Here is a 26383-nt window from a genome sequence, read left to right as displayed (position 1 = left end):
TTTGCAATGTACTGGCAGAGTTCCATATTGAAGTTCAACAAAAATGAATGTTATATACAATATATTTGACGACGTATTATGACTCTACATGCATTTCAGAGCAAAGAAAGGGTAATAGACGCCCTAAGAAGAGCAAACATTGCAACTCTTCATACAGCTTCCTTTTACTCCTTCACCACCAACCATATAAAGTGGATTCTTCTCACATTCACCTACTTTAGCCCACCTAGGGCAATTCTCATTCTCATCAACACAGTCTCCACTATCCACTTGCTTGATTGGTTTTTGAAAGTCACTGACGTGAATCCACTTGGTTGCAGACCACTTCTCTCCCTCAATGACTGGACAGCTTCCATGCAAGCTCTTATTATCTGTACTTGCATCCAGATGGAGACTGAAGAACAACAAGGCATCACCCTTCCGAGGTTTTACTAAAATGGCAGAAACAGAAAGGGTTAGAATTTAGATCCTTGGTCATAAAACAAGAGAGGAATGCAGGTGGTTACATTGCATAAGTAGGCGAGAGACTAAAATAATAGTAAAGATACGTTTGGTTCATTTAGTACCAGAAGACCATTGAATTCTTAGTGTGTTATAACTTATTATAGGATCAATAATCACATAGCAAAATTTTTGGCAAGAGAAAGACGTCTCTAGTCTCAACAAAGCATAACCAATATGATTTTAACCAATTTAGTAAATACCAAATGAAGCAAATAAGAAAAAAAAACTAAGTTAAAATAATTGGTGAAATATTCATTTGCCCTGCCTATTTCAATTTTGACTGAGAAAGGACCCAATTGAGTTTTAATATATGTTGAAATTATAAGGCTTAGGTAGAGAAAATAAAATATACTAAAACTACTAATCCAACGAGTCATGAGGGTTTGGGGAGTATACTATGGGGGGGAGGGGGGGGAGGGAGGAAGGGGAGCTAGTTACTGGTCTGGAAGAGAGAGTCAACGGGTAGAGCCGGAGAGGAGTGGTGAAACTTTCGGGACAAATTTCTGCCTGGGAATAGAGAGCACCTTTCTACCATTTTTGTCCATTTTATTGCTTGTATTTTTCCTCTAAGAATAAAGAGGAACTCACTAGTAGTAGTGAGTGAGCCTTCCTCCATATATCCATACATAAAGAAGCATTACAGCAGTCATGGGTGTTCAACAAATGGCCTTGTGATCATCTTAGGGTTTCAAATGTTTTCAGAAGTAAACCAACCCAACTCACTTTTATTCATTTTAGTTTTGAGAAGTAATTTTAAGTTATGCTTGAGTTTTGAGAACAATTTTCAAAAACAGAAAAACACAAAATCCGACCAAACAGAGTTACAGACCCCTAGCTGTTAAAAAAAAGAATAAATTATAAAATTTGACTTAAATTAATACCTAATGCATAACATAATAATATTTTCGTATTGATATAATTTGTTGGAAACATATATTGTCAAACATCATTTAATCTTATCTATGCTCAATGTCGGAATTTTATACAATTTGTCCAAATTTAAGAAGTCATGGATTGGCTTACTCAAATATTTAGCCAAGTTAAACATTAGCATCTCCAGATGTTTTTGTAACATCATCTTACCAAGAAGGAGAAAGCGAAATTTTGCACACAAGATATTATGCACTAGAGACTTGAAGGGATGTTTCTTTGATATAGTTCAAAATAACAATAATCTAATGTCAATATATTAAAGACTGCTAATAGTTTGTAAGAGCATACTATATATACCTGCATATCCTTTGTGAGCACATTCAGACCAGCTCTCATCTTTTGGCTGCAACAACTTTGCCTGAAAAGGCAAAACAAATTAATCATGATTTTATTTTTCTTTTTTTCTTTTTGATTGAGGGGAGAGAGCTAGGGTTTACTTTAAGAGGAAGCATCAGAGAATCAAAGCCATGAGAAAATCTTTACCTTGGCATTGGGAAAAATTGTTTCCCCGCCCTTCTCAACATCAGACAAATACATCAATACAGTGGCAATCCGATGGCCACCCATAACTTGATTAGCTTTGTCATGGAAGTAATCAAAATGTGGTTCGTACTTCTGACCATTCTCATAGTGCAATATTTGCATCGACTCACCATTCTCTGATGCAATAGAGACACATTTAAATTGAAGCAAAGAAAACCAAATACTGAAATGGATCAAATAACGATATCATCTACTAACCTATAGGAAGGAATGTCCATGCAGCAATTCTGGCTTCAATACCAGCAACTATTTCATCCTTAAAGATTAAATATAGAAGAAAGAGGAAATCAATAACTAAAAGCAAGTGTCACAAAGCTTTCTTAGTAAAAAAAAAAATCAGCTCATGACAGTGTGGTTACTTTGTCATAAGAAATTCTAATGAAAGTTTGCCTAATTTTCCCAAAAGTCAGTAGTAGATGATTCTGAGAGAAGCAATCTAGATATAAATGCTACATTTAAAAATATATGAGCCATCTCAACCCCTGACCCAAATCACTGGCTAGTTTTTCTTTCAAGCAACTCTTGGGCTCTGCACACTTTGCTTTGTAGTCTTTTCTTTTTATCTCTCTGTTTGTTCCCTCTGAATCTCAATCTCATGATTTGTGCTCAATAACTTCAAAGGAAATATTTGGACAAGAGAAAGAATTATTTACTCTTTTCTATATAATGCCCTGACAAAGTAAACCATTAGCCTTTTGATAACAGTGCACTGTGGTACTGACAGTGTCTGCCCTCCATACATGCACACATTTGAATGCAAGATTCAATCCTTGCCACAACAACAATGAATCTCATTAACTATTGAGCAGATATAACCAGGTTTTCATTGCCTAATGGCGCCATTATGGTTTTATAATAAATTTTGGATAGTGAAGGTCCGGTAGAATAGCACCAATTGAGGCAGTGAACACCTAACAGCCATAGGTGTCAGATAAATAACTGAGTGTTTTGTTTTATTTTTGGATGAAGAAACATATTGGAGCAAGTGAAAGAATCCATAAATTGAGGAAAACATATATTCAGTAACTATAAAATTAAAGCGAGAATAAAGGAGAAATCTACGAAGTGGTCGATTTCATTTCTAGCATTGAAATGCAATTTACTCATCACTCTATTAGCAAGAGCAAGAGAGAGCAAAACAGGCCTTGGATCCAAGAACAAGCTGCTTCAGCTTAAATTGGCTGAAGGAAGGCCCCTTGAGACTAATGTAGTACCTTCCTAGATTCTAAAAGTTTCAGCAAAGAAAATTAAACAACAAGGCTGATGATACCTTATTCCTGAACATTTTTCCAAGTTTCTCTCCAAAAATTGCAAAGCAAAGACATGAAGAACTATCCTGAACTCAAGGATTCTTTGACAGCTTCAGAATGTGTAGGACAAAACAATATATGAACAGTCCTTATTTACCTATTAACTTTTGATTTGATGCATCTTCACTTTATTGCTAATTATAATTCAATCCACATTTTGCATACATTTCCATTCAACTTACTCAAGTCACTCGTCTATCTTTACTTATTTTCCCAAGGATCAATCAAACTCACAAAATTATTTATAAACTCCAAACTAATTTCTAGTACATTTCTCACCATCAAGCACCATCAAATAAACATGCCTATACAGGGAAGATGACAAGAGCCATGTGTTCCAATAAAAGCACAATCCAAAAAAATAAAAAATAAGAACATCCCCAACCATACTTCTCTATATGCTACATAATTAATCATAATCAAATGAAGAACTTAAAGGTTTTCACACAAGCATAAAGTAAATCATCTTTGATTCATCATACCTGTGCCTTGTTGAGAAACATCCCAGAACTCGTTCTGACTTCACTCATTATGCTTTTACCAGACTCGTTATCTGCCACCATAGACTTCTCCAGCTTGTCCTTGGCCTAATATCACAAACATTCAGACATAGAACATAATATAATATATAAAACCCCATAAAAGATCTCCCTTAAACCCAATGCTAAAGGTTTCAAAATGTAGTAGTGATTATCGCGATCCTTAATACAGGAAATTGTGACAAATACGACCTATGCAACCACAACATAATTGCAGTCGCAAAGACCCCAAAAACCTTGATCACGGTTTTAAAAACAGTCTGTGACCGCGATTTTGACTGCAACATTAAGGTTTTTGGGGTGTCTATGACTTCAGGGTAACAGCAATTGTGGCATCATTGACCACAATTTCCTACCATATCAAGGATCACCTTAAAACTGAGGCGACTGTGGCCGCAATTTTAAAACCTTGACCTTGTGTTGCAGCCAAAATCCCAGTTTTCAGAACCTTGATTGGCTAACATTAATCATAAACATCAAACATGAAGGAAAAAAAATCTAACCAGAGTTATCAAATGATCACATTCTTCATCGGATAAAAAGCCCTTGTAGAGAAAAGCCCTGCATAGCATAATTCACAAAACAAACAAAAAAATTAACAAAAAAAAAAAAACAAAGCGACCACCCATTTGTCTAAAGAGAAGAAAAGGTCAAACCTGGGACTCCACGAGAGCTGAGTGACCCGTGTGGGATCAAACTTCACTGAAGAGCCTCCTCTGTTCAACCTAAGCACCGATCCATGCCTGAAAAAACCAACACAAACAAATCAAAAACAAACAAAAGGTCAAATTTTGCATGCCTTCGCCAACAGAGAGAGAGAGAGAGAAAAAGGGGGCAAAAGGGTGTGCGGTATTATCGTCATTACGTGGCCTTGGCGTCTTGGTCCAAACCGGGCAATCGAATTGATGAAACAGAGATCTCGAAACAGAGGAAACAGAGGAAGAGCGAAACCAAATGGCGAGAAACCATGGTGAGAGGTTTTTCGGTGGCGAATCTCAGACTGATTGTGTTGTAATTGGAAGAGAAAAAGAGAGTGTGTGTGAGAAAATGGGGTTGGAGATTTATGTTTTAAAATTTTGGTTTGTCGTTTTTGGCAGTGATGAAGAAGATTCAATGAAACGCCCACTGGTTTTGAGAGATGTCTGTTTCTGATGTGCGCTTAAACCCACCTTCTCGAACATTCACTTACCGCGTCAACACGGAAAAACAGAGACAGTGGATGTCCTTGTTTTTTAGATTGCCCCATTTTCAAGGAAATTTTTAGTCCAAACATAAATGTGACACCTCTCTCAAATATGCTACGGGAGATCGGTATATACATATCTTTGAATATAAAAATTATATCTTAGATTTATAAGGAATAATTTAAATTATGATAAGATTATTTTTAATTATTTATAATTTATTTTAAAAATTATTAGAATCCAATTAAAAATAAAAATAATAACAATTTGAAAAGATAAATAATTAAAAATATAAATTTTTTTTTGATAAATTGTGTGAATAGTATGTAACATATATCTCTAAAGAAAGTTAATATTAAAATTGTCTAACGGGAAGAGTGAAAGTCTCACTTTTTTTACTTTTCAAATTGTGTATAGATTTATTTAGTTAAAGATTGAAATTAGAATGTATAAGTAAATTTTATTCTCATAAAATTAGATTTAAATATAATTTTTAACCTTTATTTTTTAAAATATATAATTTTAGTATTTCTATTTTAAAATAGAGATATATAATTCTCATTTTTTAAAATTCTTAATTTTCATCTTTTATTTTAAAATAAAGATATTTAGTTTTTCATTTTTGTAAGATTTGCAATTTTAATCTTTTTGTCAAACTAAAAATGTTGACCGTCAATAATTAACATTAATTATAGCATGAATTAAATAAATTATCTCATTCCACATCGTTAAATTTGTAGAACTTTTCAAATTACACAAGGTTAATTTGTTATTGATCAAACTTTTCAAATTTATAGAAGAATCAAAATAGCATATTTTACAAAATTGGAGAACTAAATATCTCTATTTTAAAATATAGAGACTAAAATTACATATTTTAAAAAATAGGAGAACTAAATGTCTCTATTGTAAAATAAGAAAATCAAAGTTATAAATTTAAAAAATAAAAAGATCAAAATTACATTTAACCCAATAGTTATTACTTTAAAGAGTCTATTTTTTCTCTAGTAAAGGCCCGATAGCATTAATAAAGGAATTCTCATTAAAAAATTGTATTATTCTTTTTCTGACTTCTCAATTTTGAATTAAAATGATAATTCATGGTTGTAAATACCAAGGAATAATGTTAGTGTCATTGCACTCTTATTAGCATTGGACTTCTCAATTATACTAGATAGATAATCCTACCCACCAAATATCAAAATAACAAAGTACCAAAATAAGATACAACTTATCATTAAGCTTAGAGCAAGTCTTAGAAAGGCTCAAACCCTCCTCCTCTCAGTAGGTAGAGTACAACCATTCATCAAGTTTGAACATGAGACTTTGCTTAAGAAGATTTCATAACTTTTTGATACATATTACAAACTTATTATAAAAAGAAGTACACTATAATAACATACTATAATGATTATAAATTTAAAATAATACTAGTTACATAATGTTAAACATCCATTAAATAAAATTAATATAGTTATAATATGTGGTTTGATTTGGTTTTTATAACAATATCTAGAAACCGAATCAAACCGCAAAAAGTATGAATTTCTTTTATATTTTTTTTGTGGTTTTTTTAGATTTTTTGGATTCATTTGACAATTTACAGTGGTATGATTTTGAACACCTCTAGGCTACATCAGTTCATACCAGTTCAATAACAAGCTCAAATCAATCCCAGTCAAACTGGTTGGGTTAGATTGATTTTAAAAACTATGATTGATGTTTATTAGAATATTACATTGTTTTAAAGATCTCAACAAAAATTATTAAATTACGCATTAAAGATAACTTGCAAGATTCAAATTCTTAAACACATAAATATCTTTAAAATGTTTCAATTACATAAACGGATAAACTCCTTTATTTAGAAAAAAATGTTAGAACTAAAAATATGAAATTTGTCATTTTTTTCTTAACACATTAAAAAAGGAAACAAAATCATCTACAATTGTTTTGTATTATTTATTATTTACTGTAACATGTTAAATACATGAACTCTTTTAAATTTTTTTCTCAACACTCTAAATTAGAAGATTTATTGTATTAATTTGTCTAAAACAAAATTCATATAATAAATAATACAAAAAATATCAACAAATTTGGTCTTTTCTAAATAATAATGGTTTTTTTCATTTTGGGACATGATTTTGAAAATTTTGTTAACTAATTTGAAAGGTAAAACTTATCTCATTAGATTCATCAACATAAAAATATGAATCCAATCGAACCAAAAAATGTCATAAACATGATAAAAATTGCATAAAAAAATGAATATCACAAGCAATTAAAAAAGAATATTAATTTTTTTTAATCTTTCGATTGCTCATTGATTTCTTTTTTAATGTGATTTTTACCATATTTACAACCCTTTTGATCTAAACATCCGTTGAATTCAATAATTTTTATGTACATAAATCTAATGAGACAAATCTCACATCTCAAATCAATAAAAAAGTTCAAAATTGTATTCCAAAATAAAAAATGCTCATTATTTTGGAAGAAACAAATTAAACTAAAATTAAAAAATAAACCACCAAATTAAAATTTTCAAAAGATAAAAAATTAAATTAAATATAAATAAAAAAGATAAAGGTCAAAAAATATCTTAGCCTATTGAATATTAAACAACTTTAAATTTAACACCTTCATAGGTACTATTGTAAATTTGTATGTAAATATCATGTATATTTTTAAATTAAAAATCTCAAAAAATTATCATAACGAAAAGGTAAACACCTCAAATGTTGGTACCCAGGGTACCTAATAAGCCTAAAACAATAATTCATTATAAAGAGACAATTCAATGTAAACAAAAAATTGTCTCACTTAAGAAGAGTTTAACCATAATGTACAAAATATTAAATATGAAAGTACAATTATTAAACCCTAATTTGAGTTGTTATATTTGAATAAAGTTCTCCAAATTTGCAGTCTTGAATCTTCTGCTTGGTGTTGCCGTAGCAGCTCGGCTAAAGGCCAATTTGTCCTTTGTGTAGCTTTGTGCTGATCAAATATAAATAATAAAGTTAACAAAAACTATATCACTCATTTATTTTTATGTAGGTAATATTAAGATTTTGCTTACATCTTAGCCTTTCACTTGATATATATGTAATATAATTGTTTCATATATATAATATTTATAGTCCTAATCATAAAAACTTAAAGATAACAATACAATAATTTCATCAAGGACTTCGATATTGCCTAATAGGCATTATCGTGATTCAACTTTTAAACTAGAAGAATGGTGCAATAGGCAGCAAACAAGGCCACTTAATCATACAAGTTTTTATGAATACATATGAAATTTTGAGTCAATAAAGAGAGTGTATTTAATATATTTGTCTTACTTTCCAGCAAGAAGCATGGATGAGAAAAAAGGATTGGTGTTAGGGCAAGTGACTATGTCTCGTAACATTTCCTCCATCATTTCTGTCATAACAACTCACTGATATCATGGCTATCAAACTCTCGAGTTAACTCTTTAATTCTTACAAGTTTACAAGTCTAATTGTCTTTTAAGAGTTGACTCTTGAGTAAATTTTTTTTTAGTAAACTTTAGGTAAACTTTGTAAACCCTAAGTAAATTTAATAGACTTTCTCGAGTTTATCATCAAATCAACGATTTAGTAAGTTAAAAAAAATTAGACCAAAATATTTATAGTCCTAATCTCATATTTATTACCTTTATTAATATTAAATCTTTATTCTCTAATAACATCAAACTACTCTCAATGAAAATGTTCTAACACTACTATAACTTCTACAAATTATTATCTAGTAGTAATATATTATTAATACATTTGGTTATTTAAATATTCTGAACTTTATGATTTATTATTTTATTTTATTATATTGTTGAAATATTTAATTAGTATGTTATTAATAGATATTTTATTATTATTTTTATATGAAATCGACTCTTACAAGACTACCAATGGAGTCTATAAAACTCTTACAAGTTTGATAACCTTGACTGATACTAGAAATAATAGTAGAGCCTCACATTCTCAGGTTGGGAACCTAATTGAAGATGGATGCAGTGATCTTGTGCTTGTTACGGAGGTAATCCTTGTGGTTTGGCAAAAATGGAGGAATATTGAGTGAGAGAGTGGTCATTTCGCTTGGGAAGAGATGAAGTATCCAAGTCCCCGCTTGAAATAGAGTGTGACACCTCATATTCCAAAGGTAATAATGTGACAGAATGCATGGACTCAACTATGCCAATAAACAAGTATCGACATAACTGCGCATAAAGGCTTGGGTAGAAAGTGTGGGTGATGAAACTATTAAAGTAATTGATTGATTATGGTATGAAAATTGAATAGAAGGAATCAAGAAATCTGAGAGGAAGGTGCCCAAAGTTTGTAGCCAATGAACCCTAAAGACGAGGTTTGCGCCATGAATAAGCAATATATAGCAGGGAATATGGAAAACTTTGTGAGTCATTACTATTGGAACATTGGAGCCATAACCAGCAAATTGAATAGATTCCCCGTTGACGACAATCACTGAAAATGGGTTAATAGCCACCACAGAAAGTGCCAAAAGCTCTCCAATTTTTTGCTCTAAAATGTTCTGGGAGCTGCCAAAATCAATGAGGATTGTGAATATTCTTCTCCTGAATACGATCACTGATGCGTAAAGTGTGAGGAGAGGGAGGTTCGCATAACACCACCGGTGATAGATGGAAATGCTCATCACTAGAATGTGTCTGCAAAATTAGTAATGGTTAAGGCTGGGGAAGGTTTTGTGTCAACAGGTCCAGGACCCAGTAATGGAAAGGGGAAATCATCACATGAATCATCTTCATGCAACAACTACAAAAATTGCTTACGTTTACAATGAGGTCCGGGGTAGAACTTTTCGTTGCAATTAAAACATAAACCCTTGGCACGACATTTTTCCATTACAGCAGAATTGACACGACAAATTGGAACAGACGAAGGTGCAGTAGGCGTGCCTAATATGGATGGTGATATTGTTGCCTGCTATTAAGGAGATGGGGGATAGGATTTGGAAAATTTAGATCGAGATTCATGAATTTTGTCTTTGACCAGACGAGCCAAACCATTGGCTTTAGCTAATGAAGTGGAATGATACATTGTTAATTCTGTTGGAATCTTAGTACATATACCTAACATAAAACAAATGAGCAAGGAGTCAGGGTTCATACCATCCACTCGTTTGAAAGATTTTCAAATTGTTGTTAATATTCAGTAATGATTCATGTTTGTTGATTGTTGAAGCTTGAAGAGAATCACTAATGAAGGTCCAAATCTTAGTACATAGACCTACCATAAAACAAATGAGCAAGGAGTCAGGGTTCAACCATCCACTCTGTTTGAAAGATTTTCAGATTGTAGTTGATATTCAGTAATGGTTCATGTTGTTTGAAAGATTTTCAAATTGTTGTTGATATTCAGTAATGGTTCATGTTTGTTGAAGCTTTAAGAGAATAGCATGATGATTCACAAATGAAGGTCCAAATCTTGAACCATTCCAATGTCTGACCTTACATGAAGAAAGACACTAAGGCTAGAGACATGGTGATAAAGAGGATCCCACTAATAAAAGAATTGATTTTAACAAATATTTATTTTATTCAGGAACTTCAAAACTCAGGCCTCCTATGCATGTAATCCTTCAATCATTCGCAATGTGTTTTTTTTCTTTGAGGCCTTTGGTTATTGAGCTCAATCTGGTTCTTTGGTCCACCAACAGAAGCTACAGTAACAGTGTTGGGCTCCTATGCACCAGGTTAGTAACTCTTGGGTCAATCATATTGTTGGTGCTAGGCCATGACTCTGCTTGTTCGGTCAAAGAGCTCGTGGTGGCTCATCATCAACTTTTGTTCACTTTATTTATACTAATGAGATTTTGATTTTTGGTTTAAATATGAACTTCTGTTTTGGACAAATTTGAAAATTAGAGTAGATAAAATTGCACTGATTTATATCAACTTGGTATGACTTGTAAATTGAAATGAGATTAAATACACAATGTTTAGCATTTGTATATTATTGTTTGCTGATTAAATTTATCCTTATGATGTGCGAGTAAATGTAAATTTCAAAGTTTTTTCCCAGACGTACAGTGTTCTAAGGTTAAAGAGGGTAATTAAAATTTATACATCAATTACGATTTCAATATTTTGCATACTTCCTTGATTATAACTGGCTTCCATTTGTATAGCATGATGGGATTTTAGTCTTTGTTAGTATGGAAAATTTGCCGTATTGATAGAGTGAACAAAGTTAACAACGATACTCACAATGATCAGAATATAAAAAAATCAATGAAATCATCCAAATTCAAATCACATTTCCTTTAAAATAGACAAAGAAATTAAACAGGATAAAAAAATGAAATCTATTAACAAGACCATAAAAAAATATCCCAAGATACATTGACCTCTAGACAGATACTATTATTTATAATCTATTTTGATCATGACAAATAAGGTGTATTAAAAATTATTTGGAGAGAAATAATAAAAATGTACATAACGTTTGAGAACGTGGCTCAGACAACTGTAAACAAATCTAATCCCAGACCTTGCAGTAGCGAAGGTCTCATAGAGCTGGGATTATATTTGTCATCACTTACCACACAAAAAAGGCATAAAACAAGCAATTTAAAGGTGGACTTTTACCAACTAATTTTGGCGCTTGTATGTTTAGTTTACTTCCTATTGTTGTGGTGAGTGGAAAGTGTCACTAGCGAACTCCATGCTAACACATAAAAATTTACGGATTATTCCAATTAGAATTTGATTTCCATACGCCTCAAATCATAACCTAAACGAAAAAAAAAATTGATAACAACTCCAGCAAAGTGATCAGAGAACTTTGACTCATTTGAAATAAGGAATCCATATCATGCCCTATTGTCTTTCACTCGTCTTTTTCTTACAGAAACATTAGCTAAAACAAAACAAAGCATGTTTTGCATGAGACCACAGTGAACATTTCGTGAAATGCAGGTCCTCTAAATTTCCAGTGATTACTTTGCCTCAAGAGGAAGAAGCTGTTGTTCTTGTTATTAAGAGCATGAAAACCTTAGCAAAATAATGAACTCATTCAAAATGATTATGAAAAATAAATGCCAAAATATTTTCTTAGCACGAACTCCCCTAGCCATTAATATTCATTACATTAACTAAAAAAACAAATAAGTAAAACAAATTTTCAAATAGGAGAACAAGTTCAAAACTTTGTTTCTAAAAGCTACAAAAAAAAAAGGAATGTAATGTTCGTCTCATGGCCAGTCCCAAATGGTAAAGGCGGCGACGCCGCTCCATAAGGCGATGGAATATGAGACTGCACCGGCGGAGATGCCACCCATGAGGGAGGCGCCGTCGACACCTTGAGCATTGATTTATGACGGTTACTTGAGAAATATGCAAACACAAATAATAAGTTTGCTCTCAATAAAAAGCATGAGACTCCTTCTAAGAGACCTCCCGTCAATACAAAATATAACTACTACATTTAAAAAATCACAAGCCCAATAATAAATAAGTTGTAAATTCTGCTCAGTAACAGAATTGATATTCTCATTGATTTGAAAATCTCTGAAGTCTGACATGTGAATTTGATTCTAATTCGTCACCGCAGAACCACAACACAAAAATCTAAACCTAACACAATCAAACAAATTCGAGCCTAATTTCCAATGGAAAATATCTAACTGAGTACAACCTTCGTGGCAGAGGCTCTCATCTATGATGATATCTCTACTCACATATTGAGTCGGAATAGCGTATACTGCAACAATGGCAGAAAATCACTGAGCCAAAGCCACGCAAAAATTAAGCTAAAATTAAGAAATTTAAAAATTAAATATTAAAAAAAATTATCTGCGATTGGAGATCAGAAATTGGTAAGGGTTGTCGGTCACGGTGATTCAGAAACACGGACCAATGTAATAATCATCATCTCTCTTCGCTATTTTTTCTAATCAAACTCTCTAACCCAAAAAATCGAAAACAAATTAAAAAAATGAAAACGGAAAGAAATTGTAAATTAATTTCAAACATCAAAAGAAGAGGGAGAGCAGAACTAATCATCAGAGACTTAAATACTAGGAATCATGGAACGAATCCAATCATATTGTTGCAGTTTTTTTCTCATCATATGATCGATATAACAAAGAAAAAACAACGAAGAAGAAAGCGAAGATTCAGAAAAAGAGAGAACCTAATCGAACCGAAGGGAAATAGAACAACAAAGTAGGCAAAATCCTTTGATGCAGATGGAAGAGGCGCAAGATAGACACAAAGGGAGAGTAACACTTGCTGCGCGTATTTATAAACAAGCGGAGTTGGAACGGTGAACTATCTAGAACTCAGAAACCCTAGAATTGAAAGGAGGGAGAAGAATGGGCCGGGTCCTTATCGATTTGGGCCTTTTCCTTAATCTGTTTCTTCATTATGTTGGATTTTATTTAATTAATAATCCATTTTCAAACATGGATAAGCTGTGTAGAGTTGTTTCAGCTTAAGATCTTCCACAACGGACTGCTTCGGAAGCAATGTGATCGGATAGCAACTCCTGATATTGCAACATTCAGATGAGTGTTTCGACGGCAACAGTGGTTTCGTGAAGCAACGTTACTTTGCCCGTAAAATTAAAACAAAACAAGTATTATTATAATGCTATTTCATTTCAACGGCTAAATTAATATTAATTAGTGCAAAAATATTGTTGGCAATGAATATATTTTTTTACAATATAAATAGACTGTAATTCAATATTTACACGATCAAAACCTCTCAAATTTATCTAGTTTTTATTCTCAAAAAATTCCCCACTTATATTTTTATTTGTTTTTATTTAATGGATCCAAACCAAAATTCATTTCATATGAGTCCGGGGTTAAATTTAAGGTCAAATAATCAACAAAATTTTTCAAATTTATCCAACCCACAAAATAATCCTAACATGACTAATTTTTAGTATCTCCCATTTAATTCATGTCAATTTTATATGTTTCAATCACCTTTCATGAACCAAAGGTCTTCAATGGATACTAGTGGCAACCAATGAATACTTTGCGTCCGAGTCTCAAATTCCAGCATTTTGCACCCAAGTTAAGTTGGATAATAATGTGATCAATGAAGGAGAAGGAGGATAGCCAAAAGAAGCTTTTGAAACAAAACAAAGATAATACTTCTTTGCAAAGGAAGATAACTTTTTCAGGAAGAAGCATTTCTCACCGACGCATGACTAAATGTTTCCAAGAATCCGATTGTGGGGGTAAACAAAAAAAAGATAACTTTTTCAGTAAAAATTATAATAATTTTTGTGAGTAACATTTGGAGCCGAAAGAAGTGTCACAACTAAAATATCGATGGCAAAGGATCAACAGAAGCTGTCGCAAATTTTTTGCGGGCTACAAACATGTCTGTCAAAGAAATAAGAGTGGTAACTCCGAGTCTAACATCATGAGAGATGCACATGCTATTTATATGCAAGATAAAAAGACAAGTTTCAAATTAGAATATGTATGGTATGTAATGAGGAAGCAACCTAAATGGTTGGTACAATTTGAAGAATCTAGTAAGAGAAAAAAAGATTTTTGCTCCTAAAGCATACTCATCCTCTCCTAATCTGAATAAGTTGTCAAGTTACAAGCCAACATCACCTACCATGGATCATCCAATAGGGACAAAAGCTACAAAGAGGGCCACAAAAGCAAAATCAAAGGCAAAATCTTCAAATTTTCTTGATCTCAAAGGTATGGAAGAGATAATCAAAACCAAAACAAAAACATTAGAAAATCTTGCATGTGCCAAGCATGAAATCAACAAGGTGAAAATAAAAGGATCACGGTGAGGAACAAAGAGATCGACATGCAAATTCTCCACAGAGATATTGTTGGTATGACTGGTGAATTATGTTGGTTATTGTAACTTTTATTAATTATTTAGGTTTCAATTATGTAATTTTTAATTATGTCATTTTTATTAATTATGAAGTTTTAATTATGTCATTTTTATTATGAAACTAGTTATTATTCAAAATTAGTCGTTATTTCATTCAAACACAAAAAAGACTAGTCATTATATGATACTAGTCATTATTTCATTTACAAAAAAATAGCATTATATGAAACTAGTTGTTATTTCATTAAAAAAAAAAAAACTAGTTGTTGTAACAAACTAATCGTTATAACTCTCTCTCTATTGTCTAATTGTAACAACATTTTCATAAAATCACAATTGTGCAAAAATCTATCAAGTTTTCAGAACTCTATAACTATGCAGTATTTGCTTAAGATGGATTCAAGCGATTCATCTGTTGAAGATAAACTAATTGAAGATTTGGTAAATGATGACTACGAAGAAATCTACATTGGGTTGATGATGGAAAGGCAAGCAAAGTGTGTAGATATTTAAGGATGCATGTCCTAATTATTTTAGCTATGCTTTTGACACACCTACCCCCCATTGGTGAGTTGTGCATCCTCAGATTTATAATAACATTTTGTCCTTATGGATGGGACTCATGGGAGGGGATGCTGGTGAGCACAAATCTGAGTAGAAATTAAAGTGTTTACACCTACACCTCTTTGTTCTTGTATGGATTTGTTGGTGGGAATGGAAGTTGGTGCTAGAATCAAATATAATTTGGTATTTGATTCTTAAGGCACTCACTGTTTGATATATGTTGCTATAAAAGTTGTGTATTGGTTATTGCGTGTTATTGATACCTTTAAAGATACCAAGTGATGCCTAAGCTTCTAATTTATTAGCACTAGCGAATTGTAGCTGCTTGAAAAGTACACATGTATATAAATCTAAAATATAATTTGTATTTAAAAATACTTATTTATTATGAGTTTTCGATATGATGTAAATATCTTCAAAAGTATTTATTTATTATAAATTTTATTTATATAAAATAATCTTTTACATTACACATATTTAAATATTTGTTTGAAGCATATATCTTACTACTCGTCCTGCCTCTCTCAAGTCGTATCCACACTTTTATAAGCATGCATGTAGATAAATAAATACACATAATATGTCAAAATAGTTTAGCTGTTAAGTGGTTTAGTTAACAGTCATTTTTAGAATTAATTGACATTCTGTTATTCAATAGTTAGCTGATATTTGAAGTTGTATATAAAGCATTGTAACTTACAGAGATTAATAATGACCAATCAACCTAACTACTAAATTACTGAACAAATCCATATAATAAACTCCCAAGAATTGGATGAACTGAGATTTAAGACTCATTGATATTGGCAAACTTTCGCTCGATTTCCCCTTTGGTGGTGATCAGGGCAAACGAAAAAAAAGCCCTTTTAATTTGTTTAACAAAGCTTCTCTGATGCATCTTTTCCAATTCATTTTATTTAATACAATTGTTCATCTTATTACGGTTAGCTTCAACCAAACCATGTTGTATGAATATGTGCATGCAAAAAAATGCAAGAACCAATATTCAAAGCCTAATGCCCAAATCCCATGGAAATAAGTTGTATCCCTCCCTCAGAAAAGCTTTGTAAATCCAAACATCTAAATAAGTTAGCTTCAACCAAACATGTATCAGCTTTCTAGCTAGTAAATCCAAATCCAAAATGGATGAAAAATAATAACGATAAAATGACTTTTTAATCTCTCACAAGTCATAATAACCGTAAATTCAATTTATTACTTTAGAAGCCAAGGAAAGCCACTAAGTCTAAAACTATATTTGAACAGCAGACAATACAAACATTATTTCACCAAGGAGATACTATTGAACTTAACTAATGGACGGTGCCATTCTCTTTCAGCCCTTCACCAGATTTTCCATTAGCATTAACCTCTTGCTCTTTAACTTTCTTCTTGGCCTCCTCAAGAGACTTAACCAGATTCTTCAAGCAAGTCTCAGAATCTTCTACAAATGACTTAGGCATCAGATTCTCAGCAACATCAGCAGGTGTCATATTGATCTTCCCCAACAACTTCTCAATAACAGAAAAAATGTGTGCTACTCAACATCCAAGTAGTTCTTGGCCAGCACCTTGAAAGCCTCATAGCCACAGTATGACATTTCTATGTGCTTGTCCATCCTCCCTCTCCTAATGAGAGCAGGGTCAAGTTTCCCCACAAAGTTTGTTGTGAAAATTGTGATCCTCTCTGAGAAGACAAGTTTGAAAGTGGATTTAAAAATGGATTTATAGGGTCTTAAAGCTTAGGGTTAGACTTAAGAATCAATGGATTCAGATGAGTGTAGCCTTAGGAATTGAGAAAACAAGTTTGAAAGTGTTATCAGTAAAAACAGAGGGAGTTATACATTTTCTTCAACTGCATGCTGACAAGTGAGAACGACTCACGCAGATGCGAAGCTGCCATGATGGAGTGGCCTATTTATCACGTCTTTAAGGAATAATCTCATATCTCATATATAATACAAATTCTGCTTATATTGGCCCTAACTTTTCTAAAATGCTAACAAACTGACTACAGTGTCTTTGGTTTCACTTTCAACTACGGTTATTTATTGCATCTCAGCCATTTACTTATTTTAATAATTAATAACTAACTTTTCTATAATAATTTTTATCCCTCAATTAACTTTTTTTTATGCATACATGTCACATTTTCCACATATTTTCCTTTTTAATCAGTAGTGGTGTGCCCGTGTGCAACAAGAATTACCAAAAACACTCTACTACTGCTGGTCCATTCGCTCTTTATAAATACCACAGTCCATCCATTCATTGATCACAACAAAAGCAGAATTACATAACAATTTTTATTTCTCAATTAACATTTTGGTTTTTTTTTTACACATACATCACACATTTTCCTTTTTAACCGGCAGTGCTATGCCGTGTGCAACAAGTATTACCAAAAACACTCCACTCTTTATAAATACCACAGTCCATGAATTCATTGATCACAACAAAAGAAAGAAAGAAATATGGTCTCACCCTGGCTCACTTAATGTTTGTGTATGCAATGTATGAGCAATTCTTCGCATACCATCTTCGTACCTATGTCAAAAAATACATACAAAAATTCATAGGCCTTATATACAAATTTCCTTCCGAGTTTTCAGGGGAACGCCTCAAGAGCAGTGAAGCATAATATACTAATATCCGAACCTACCTTATTGCAAACTCATCTCAAACAGCCAACAGGCTCAAAGCTGAGGTGTTGAAGGATAGTCAGATACCACTAGTCCTCAGCATGAACGACAACCAAGAGATCATAGATGAGTTCCAAGGAGTCAAAGTGTGGTGGAGTGCAAATTACAAACTTCCAAGAACACAATCAATTTCATGGCACAGCAACTCGGAAGAAGAGAGGCTCTTACATCCAACATGTGTTGAAAGAAGGCAGGGCTATTAGAGTTCAGAACAGGACACTCAAGCTGTACACCAACAATTCCATCAAAGGTTGGTATGATACAAATGCACCAAGTGGAGCCATGTGAATTTTGAGCACCCTTTGAAGTTTGAGACCCTCGCGATGGACCCTAAGAAGAAGGAGGAGATCCTAAACGACCTTGTTAAGTTCAAGACAGGTGGAGAGTACTATGCTGAAGTTGGGAAGGCTTGGAAGAGAGGGTACTTGCTATATGACCCTCCAGGGACTGGGAAGTCCAGCATGATAGCTGCAATGGCTAATTTCATGAACTATGATATGTATCATCTTGAACTCACTGCAGTGAAGAAAAACACTGAGCTGAGGAAGCTGTTAATCGAAACATGAAGCAAGTCTATTATAGTGATCGAAGACATTGATTGCTCTTTTGATCTTACTGGCCAGAGGAAGAAAAAAGAAAATGAGGATGAGGAGCAACCAGAGAATCCTATTATGAATGCTGAAGAAGAAGAGAAGGCAAGCAAGGTGACTCTATCAGGGTTGTTGAACTTTACTGATGGGAGTTGGTCAGTGTGCGGGGGAGAGAGGATCGTAATTTTCACAACAAATTTAGTGGAGAAGCTTGATCCTGCTCTCATCAGGAGAGGGAGGATGGACAAGCACATAGAGATGTCATACTGCGGCTATGAGGCTTTCAAGGTGCTAACCAAGAACTACTTGAGAAGTTGTTACTGCTGATGTTGCTGAGAATCTAATGCCTAAGTCAATTCTTGAAGATTCCGAGACTTGCTTGAAGAGTTTGTTTGAGTCTCTTTTGGAGAACAAGAAGAAGACCAAAGAAGAGGAAGCAAAGAAAAAGACCAGGGAGGAAGAGAAAGCGTGGCTGAAGAGAATGAAAAGGAACAGTTAGCTAAAGCGGGAGAGGCTAAAGCAAATGAAAAATCTGGTGAAGGGGTGAAAGGGAATGACACCATCCATTAGTTTAGATTATGATCAATAATATTAATGATATAATAGTTGAAGTATGCTGTTCAGATGTAGTTTTAATGGTTTTTCTTTAGTTTTCTAAGCAACAAATTGACTGGATGGTTATTATGCTTTTTGTTATTGGGTTATGTTGTGGCCAAGCTTATACTTGCACAGGTTGGTCATCTGAAGTTTTATTTTAAATTAAGAACGATAAACACTTGGATATGAATGTGTATGTGAAGTGAATATATATATATATATATATATATATATATATATATATTGGTTACAATGTGTATGTGAATGTGTTAGCCGAGAACATACCTAGCCTAATTGGTTTGTTTCTTTTTGAAAAAATTAATAGAAACATCATTTTATTTGTTACTGAATTTGGACAGAGTTATGAATAATTTTAGGCACTAGTACAATTTTAGGCACTACTTGTTATAAAATTTCTTGTTCTATTTCTCTTTAAAAAATAGATGGCCAAGCTGAAGCTATTTGGTGTCAACATAAACATAATAATCAACCAGAGGGCAAGCAGCAAAAAAGGAAATCAACACGCAAATTCTTCTTCACCTTGGAGCTAGAAACTTTCATGGTTATGTCATTCTCAAACGGGCTTCTGTTGCTGCCCTGAATCTTCAGGATCCAATTGACTTACAGTGATGACATGCTTTTGACGGATCAGAAGAAACACAGACGAAAAGGATCTATATCCAACAGAAAGCTGAAAAGCAGAACCAATTTTGCATGTCCAAAGTGTCCAAATTTGTTGGTAGCTGCCATCAAATGCCTTAAAACCTATCCTTTGGATTCATGAGATTTATAATTGCTTCAGCGTGTCTAAGCCTATCCTATGGGGAACGGGGAAAAAAGAGAAATGGGGATTTTTCTCTTTCCATTCCTACATGTACATCCTCATGTAGTTACAAAAAAAGAATCCTCATGATTGTGTACATGTGATTAAGAGTGGTAGAAAAGAATAATTGGTTAGTGTTTCAAAGAAAAGAAATACTTTATGGGCGCCATATGGAAAATTAACATGGCTCAATAACATTTTGCTAAACTTTCAAAGAATACCTTATCATGGAGAACAAGTCTTTGCTTTATAGGCCTGGAACTTATGTGCAAAATAGAGTTAAATAAAGAAAAAGACGCAAGCAATCGCTTTCCATTAGTAACATGTAAATCCCATGTACAAAATAATAGCATAATTAAGAAGTGATGCCCTACCACCAATTCAGATACATTAGTCATCAATGGAACGAAATATCTAGGCAACCAAATTTAATCAATTTGTAAACAATATACATACAAGGCATCAACAATACATTTTGCAATTTGCCTGCTACCAATATAATCAATCAACTTGCGGACTTTTTCTACAACTTCAACCCTATGTTAAAAGAGACATGGTTCATGGATTCGGTAATCCTCATCTGGAAATTATGGTAAGTCGTGAAGTTATTTCTGTTAAATCCACCGAAGTCTCCAGTACTGTCATTTCAACTCAGGACTACCTTGTGCTAAATTCCAATCCGGGTAGACTAAGGCATTTTCACATTTATTATGCAAGCCTTCAAGGATCAAAATTCAACATTCATTTACAGGAACTGCAAATTCCATGACCAGTCCAAATCAAGTGGAAACATCCATACCATGACAGCAATGCCTCATCATAGTTGCAAAGCTAGGTCTGGTTGCTGAGAGTCAACAAGGACACCAGAAGATTGTTTTACAGGGGACCCTGGTGATTCAAAATCAATATTCAAGTCAGGTGGAAGGGTTTCCTGTTTCTGCCTTGACTGGCTATGAGGACTAAGACCTCGCCAAGGGGACTGCATTTGAAATCTAGATTGGTCAGCAGATGCTAACTGAGGGAAAACCATAGGCCGGTTGGGAAACTGAGAAACAGCGCCTGTGTGAATAGGTTGAGGAGCAACTGCTTGAAATGGTTGGAAAGGCATTCCACCAGAGGGAACTCCCCCCGAATTCTTGAAATATGCTGATGCAACTCTCTTGTTGAGTTGTACAAAGAATCTGCAGATATCTGATTTTTGGGTGAACTAGAATTGTTGGGTCCTTGTTTAAACCCTCCTGCCCCAACAGACATCCATGCATGGGCAGCTGCTGCTGAAGCATTTCCCAATTCATTTCTCTGTCCAGATGGACCTGATAGTGTCACTGGTGGAGTATCAACAAGCAAATGATTGGAAGAAGTGTGTTGCTTTTGAGCCCTTTCTGCGAACATTCTCATCAACTGAACTGGGTCGCTAAGGCCCTGCTCCTGCCCATGGACAACAGCAGGAGCAGCTCTGCTTGATTGATGTGATGTACTTTCAGGTGATGAACCAGTCACCTGTATATTCAAGCTTGTATTTGTGACTTTTCCATTAGGCAACTCTCCACTAACAATTCCATTAGTATCTGGCTGTTTGAACATGTTCCTTGGCACCATCTCTCTGGGCTTGGACTCTACTGCAGGAGCATTACTTGTAAACTTTGCAACCAGACCATTATTATTTTGATTACTTGAGGTTAAAGAATTCAACTCCACTTGCTTCAAACCCTTTTTCTCAGACTTGCCTGATTTCCTGGATTGGGCATTCTGCTCCTGATTAAGGATGTTGACAGGAGCACTGAGTCTTACTCCAGCAGAACCAAAGAAAAGTTTTCCTTTGAAATCAGGCATTGAAGGATGTTTTCCCTCAAGCATCTGTCCATTTAAAGGATGCTCGATGCTGGATTTCACATTCTTACAATTTTGGTTACTGTTTGGTAATTCAGTAGAGGAAGGAAACTTCATAACCAAACTAGTTTCTTTTTGGGCACAATTATTAACCTTTAATATTGGGGTTGGAAGTGGTTCATACTCTCCAACCCAACCACGACCAAATTTACATCCAGCAGGCAGTGCCTGTTGAATCCTGTGCGAAGCAATTTTCCAAGCAATAGGTCCTAGAGATGCACCAAAACGAGCCAAACTACTAGCATAGGAATATTCTGCATGAAGTCCAACCTGTATCCAAAAATTACAAATTCTAATGTTTTATGTTTTGACAATGTGAGTAAAAGCAAGCCAACTATACAAGAAAAAGATTCAGTCATTTTGATACATACAGTAACCAGATGCTTCATTTTACTCTCAAAGGTCATAAATATTGAATCTGATCTAACAATTGGTTGATTGGACATATTATAAGATGCACGACGACTTTCGTCAAGCACAAAGGACTTCCTTCCCCACTTAGAGAGAAGACCTTTCCCTGAAACAATATAGAACCACAATCAAAAATGGAATAACTAGCTTTTGACATAAGTATCCTCCTTTAACAGAATGTATAGGAATAATTGGGGCAAATGTAATGGGAGAAAGATAATAGCATGATCTCATTACTGACATACCTGACAAAACATCTTCAGCTTTCTCTTGATTTGCATCAATCCAGAAAGCATTTGCCTCCAAAATACCATCAATATTGCCAGACCTCTCACATCTACCACCTTGCATCAGATGGGAAGTTGGCTGTACATCTGCAATAGTAGCGAGAGTTGCCCCTGAGGAGAAATCAGAGCCAACAGGTTCTTGTGAGGCATGTGCCAGTGGCTTCTTTGGTTGCTTCTTAACCAAATAATTGGATCCTGCTTTTTGTTCTGATTTAAGCTCAATCTGAGAGCGTTCAAAGCCAATCCTTAACTTCTCAAACTTCTTCTGTCCAAGTTCTTGTATTGATCGTGCCTGTGACAAATATAGGGGTCACACAGTAAGCACAATAAAACAATTATTGATGTCACATTTGTTGGGAGGGGAAGGGAACACAGGGAAGCATTGAACTTTATACCTGTTTGTGGTATATAGTCTCTGGTGCATTGTATTGCATTGCATTTGAGCAAATTAAAAAGACATCAATCTGCATTCAACAATTCACCAGTCAGTATAATTATAGCAAAATCTTGTCTTCCAATTTTTACTCAATTAAGAAGACAAATTAATGGACAGTCAAAGTGTTAGAAAAGAAATAAATATTCTGGAATTTTTGTAATAGAGGGATCTATTAGCAGTAAAGCAAGTTCATTCTCACATTTGTTGAATAGTAGTATCATTCATCATAATTGCAATTGTTTTAAAAGCATCTACAAGTTGTCAGTACAAAGAAAAACCACACTAGTCAGGGAGACAAACAAATTATAAAAAAAATAAAATAAAATCAATTTCTTCCCAGTACAAATTTTAGTACTTCGTGAACAAGAACTATCTTTAATAAAGGAAATCTTCCACTACACTTTTAACCAAAAATCAAGATTGCTATAGGTAGTACCAGAGACACTGCCTCTCTTTTCCTAGAAAATCAAGATTTCCAACCCAAGATCTAAGCTATCATATCCTCTCAGGCATAAGCACATGAGTAATATCCATGAAGAACAGGAAGAAACAGAAACCGTATGCAAAATATCATTAGCTTTTTAGACTTCTGACAAATGATATCTAAATGGGTGGCAATAGACAAATTAATCAATAATTATATGAAGATGGTGTCATCGATAATATTAAACAACATTTTTTGCAAGAAAAGGTCTAGGAAACTCATGCTCATAAGAGAGTTTAAGCATGATCAAATCAAATGATGAGGATAAAATGATTTAAAGCTCCACATTCCAAAGAGCTAAACTGTAATATTAACACCAAGTTAGAGTGATAGACTATCACAATTCAATGACAATCAAGTGGGTTACAATCAAACACAAAATCAAGTGCAGCATGTGCCATTTTCAGCACACATTAGCAAAATCCAAACAGAATTCATTTAACAATACCATAAACACAGGATGATGCATCAACCAATAAGAAATTAAATTATGCAGCTTATACTCAGTTGCCTAATGCAATGATCATCTCTAAGTAATACTACAGAAAGACCTGTTGAAACTTGACAACATGCTGAATAAATCAAGAAATTAGCCATTCACAATGGTTTTTTTTACATGCTCAGTACTAACTACATTTGGCTGAGTCTTGCTAACAACCCACATTTTGAGTCTCAGCTCTCAAGTCTGAGCATCGTAAGTATATCAAGTTTGCATACCTCAAATTGTTCTAAGGTAGTATAAGATCCATTTCCCAACTTCTTCCTCACAGTGGCAAAGTCCATGGGATGCTCGATCACATCATGATAATCAGGAAGCTGCATGTCAAAAACAGAATTTGAACTTCCAACTCGGGTGTCTTCCAAAAGCAAGATTTACCAACTCACAGGAATAAAAATCAACACACCTCTTCCGGGTCAACGGGGTCTGCAAACACACCATAAGTATCCTTCCTGCCATCATCCATACCCCCACAATAGTCCCAAGTCAGAAAACAAAATAGTTTCACAAAAACATGCACCCTATTGCAATCACTCATCACCATAAGCAGTTAAACACCAAACCCAACAAAACACTGAGAAATGGAAAAGGAAAACACATACTTCTGAAGCTTGTCAAGGATCAATTCCAGAGTCCTCCTATCAGGCAACGGAGTCCCAGATTGAAGAATCACCGGAGCTAAAAAAAACAAAAACAAAAAGAGCAAATTGATGAAAACACACAAAGGACGATGCAGAAACACAACCACCAGTACCCTTTCAGCAGTCATCACTTTTTTTCTTTTCAAATTATCCATATATAATATTAAAAAAATACACCCACAACCACAACACAAGCACCCCAATTAAAATCACACGAACCTGAAACAGAAACAGAGTGGAGCCCTTTCGATTCCACTTTTCTGCCCTTTACCTGTCATCATTAGAAATAAACACATGCACACACAATTAATAGCGTCCAAAGGCATAAAACTTCACTCATCATATATATTTATATAATAGAGTGTGATAGAGACACAAACAATACAGACAGAGACAATTATATATATAGAGAGAGAGAGAGATCAGATTCTGTGCATGTTAGTTTTTGACAGTTGACTTGTTAGTTAATCTCTCTCTAGATCCCGACACGGACAAAGAAATCTAGAGAGAGAAGATTTATTACACCAAAGAAGAATTTCAGTGACACTCATTGTAACTGTAATTGTAGCAGCAATTTCTAGTGGTATCAAAATCCCGACGAAACCGCAACCGCAATTTAAAACCTTACACACACGCTAATGCATTACCACAGCGTCTTCGTCTTCTTCGTTCTCTTCCTCTTGTTCGTTTTCGTTCTCTTCCTTTTCGTCGTCACCGTATTCTTCCACTGGCTCGGGGCGAGTGCGGCTCGGCGACGTCGGCTCGATTTCTTCTTCTTCTTCTCGCTCTTCTTCTTCTTCTTCTTCACCGTCCTGGTTCAGCTTCGCCATGAGCTTGAGCTTCTTCTTCTTGCGCCTCCTCTCGTCCTCCTCGTCGTCGTCGAGGTAATCGCCGTCGTAGTCGATGATGTTGTACCTCACGCTCCGACGCCGGAGGCTCCGCCGGGGATCGGACTGCGACGCGGCGGCCGGAGACTCGCCGGAGCGGCGCGCCAGATCCGCCTTCGACGGCCGTCCCTTCTTCCTCCTCGCGATCTGAACCATCGCGCTCGCGCCCTCCGCTCTCTCCCTAGAAATCCACCGCTTTTTCTCTCTCTAGAATCGGTTCCTTCTTTTCTCTCTCCAGAAATGCGCTGTGTTTTCTTTCTCTCTCTTTTGCCCCTTGCTTCGTCTCTCATTCAGTGGAGTTTTCGAGGGGCGCAGCTTTGGAATCTTACCGGAGGCTCGGTTCCGAGCCTGGGCGCCGAACTTGCAAAGCTGAGACTCGGGTGAGTGGCGGGTGTACCTAATAATTAATTTAATGATGGCTCTTTCTTTCGTATTAACTCTTACGATTGGTTTATCTAAAAGAAATATTTAAATTAAAATAAAAAAATGTGAGATTCATATTAAATTTTGAATTTTTTTCTCTTATAACCAAACATACCATTAAGGGTATGAAGTCTTAATATTGTGTGCCTGGTGCTACCTATTGCCCGGATGAGCAGCATGTTGCTTTGCTCCTCAAATGTTACATTTTTTTTTTCTTTTAAGCCATGTTATGAGATTCGAACTAA

General features: G+C 34.5%; 1 protein-coding gene, 2 long non-coding RNA genes, 5 other non-coding genes and 2 pseudogenes across 9 annotated transcripts; 1 reads left to right on the top strand and 9 right to left on the bottom strand.

The window, feature by feature from the left end:
* On the bottom strand, nt 1-5116 carry LOC100805097 (probable prolyl 4-hydroxylase 7). The gene is made up of 8 exons (XM_003543584.5): nt 4695-5116; nt 4486-4572; nt 4333-4390; nt 3773-3877; nt 2179-2236; nt 1921-2096; nt 1735-1795; nt 1-431 (listed from the first exon to the last, which is right to left on the bottom strand). Exons 1-8 carry the CDS (start codon nt 4796-4798, stop codon nt 124-126), a joined length of 957 nt encoding a protein of 318 aa, XP_003543632.1. The 5' UTR covers nt 4799-5116; the 3' UTR covers nt 1-123.
* Nucleotides 5117-7678: 2562 nt separating this feature from the next.
* On the bottom strand, nt 7679-13616 carry LOC121173381 (uncharacterized). The gene is made up of 3 exons (XR_005888129.1): nt 13218-13616; nt 10193-10310; nt 7679-8016 (listed from the first exon to the last, which is right to left on the bottom strand). It is a non-coding gene; the product is annotated as an uncharacterized lncRNA (long non-coding RNA).
* On the bottom strand, nt 8324-10186 carry LOC121173382 (uncharacterized). The gene is made up of 2 exons (XR_005888130.1): nt 9854-10186; nt 8324-9730 (listed from the first exon to the last, which is right to left on the bottom strand). It is a non-coding gene; the product is annotated as an uncharacterized lncRNA (long non-coding RNA).
* Nucleotides 11535-11632, bottom strand: LOC112998959 (small nucleolar RNA snoR69Y). Its single transcript, XR_003264138.1, has one exon. It is a non-coding gene; the product is annotated as a small nucleolar RNA snoR69Y (small nucleolar RNA).
* Nucleotides 12547-12638, bottom strand: LOC112998949 (small nucleolar RNA R64/Z200 family). The gene has a single exon (XR_003264128.1). It is a non-coding gene; the product is annotated as a small nucleolar RNA R64/Z200 family (small nucleolar RNA).
* Nucleotides 12732-12814, bottom strand: LOC112998947 (small nucleolar RNA U54). Its single transcript, XR_003264126.1, has one exon. It is a non-coding gene; the product is annotated as a small nucleolar RNA U54 (small nucleolar RNA).
* Nucleotides 12887-12961, bottom strand: LOC112998897 (small nucleolar RNA SNORD18). The gene has a single exon (XR_003264076.1). It is a non-coding gene; the product is annotated as a small nucleolar RNA SNORD18 (small nucleolar RNA).
* LOC112998944 (small nucleolar RNA Z199) lies at nt 13082-13160 on the bottom strand. The gene has a single exon (XR_003264123.1). It is a non-coding gene; the product is annotated as a small nucleolar RNA Z199 (small nucleolar RNA).
* Nucleotides 13617-17185: 3569 nt separating the features above from the next.
* On the top strand, nt 17186-19471 carry LOC100815610 (AAA-ATPase ASD, mitochondrial-like; annotated as a pseudogene).
* A 993-nt stretch (nt 19472-20464) lies between these two features.
* On the bottom strand, nt 20465-26124 carry LOC100816665 (uncharacterized; annotated as a pseudogene). Its single transcript, XR_137182.5, has 9 exons — nt 25476-26124; nt 25048-25099; nt 24790-24865; nt 24594-24639; nt 24406-24504; nt 23164-23232; nt 22727-23060; nt 22442-22587; nt 20465-22340 (listed from the first exon to the last, which is right to left on the bottom strand). The product of XR_137182.5 is annotated as an uncharacterized protein (transcript).
* Nucleotides 26125-26383: the final 259 nt, after the last annotated feature.

This window comes from Glycine max, chromosome 13, assembly GCF_000004515.6.
Source record: "Glycine max cultivar Williams 82 chromosome 13, Glycine_max_v4.0, whole genome shotgun sequence".
Taxonomy (NCBI): domain Eukaryota; kingdom Viridiplantae; phylum Streptophyta; class Magnoliopsida; order Fabales; family Fabaceae; genus Glycine; species Glycine max.
The sequence above is the reverse complement of the archived record's forward strand: the minus strand, read 5'-3'. Positions and strand labels throughout refer to the sequence as shown.

What these genes read in the sequence shown, in the direction of transcription:
- LOC100805097 (XM_003543584.5), bottom strand. Translation starts at nt 4,798, where the DNA reads ATGGTTTCTCGCCATTTGGTTTCGCTCTTCCTCTGTTTCCTCTGTTTC. An exon ending in TGTTTCTCAACAAGGCACAG is followed by an intron (nt 2,237 to 3,772) that starts GTATGATGAATC and finishes TTAATCTTTAAG; the next exon opens with GATGAAATAGTTGCTGGTAT. An exon ending in CAATTTTTCCCAATGCCAAG is followed by an intron (nt 1,796 to 1,920) that starts GTAAAGATTTTC and finishes TTGCCTTTTCAG; the next exon opens with GCAAAGTTGTTGCAGCCAAA.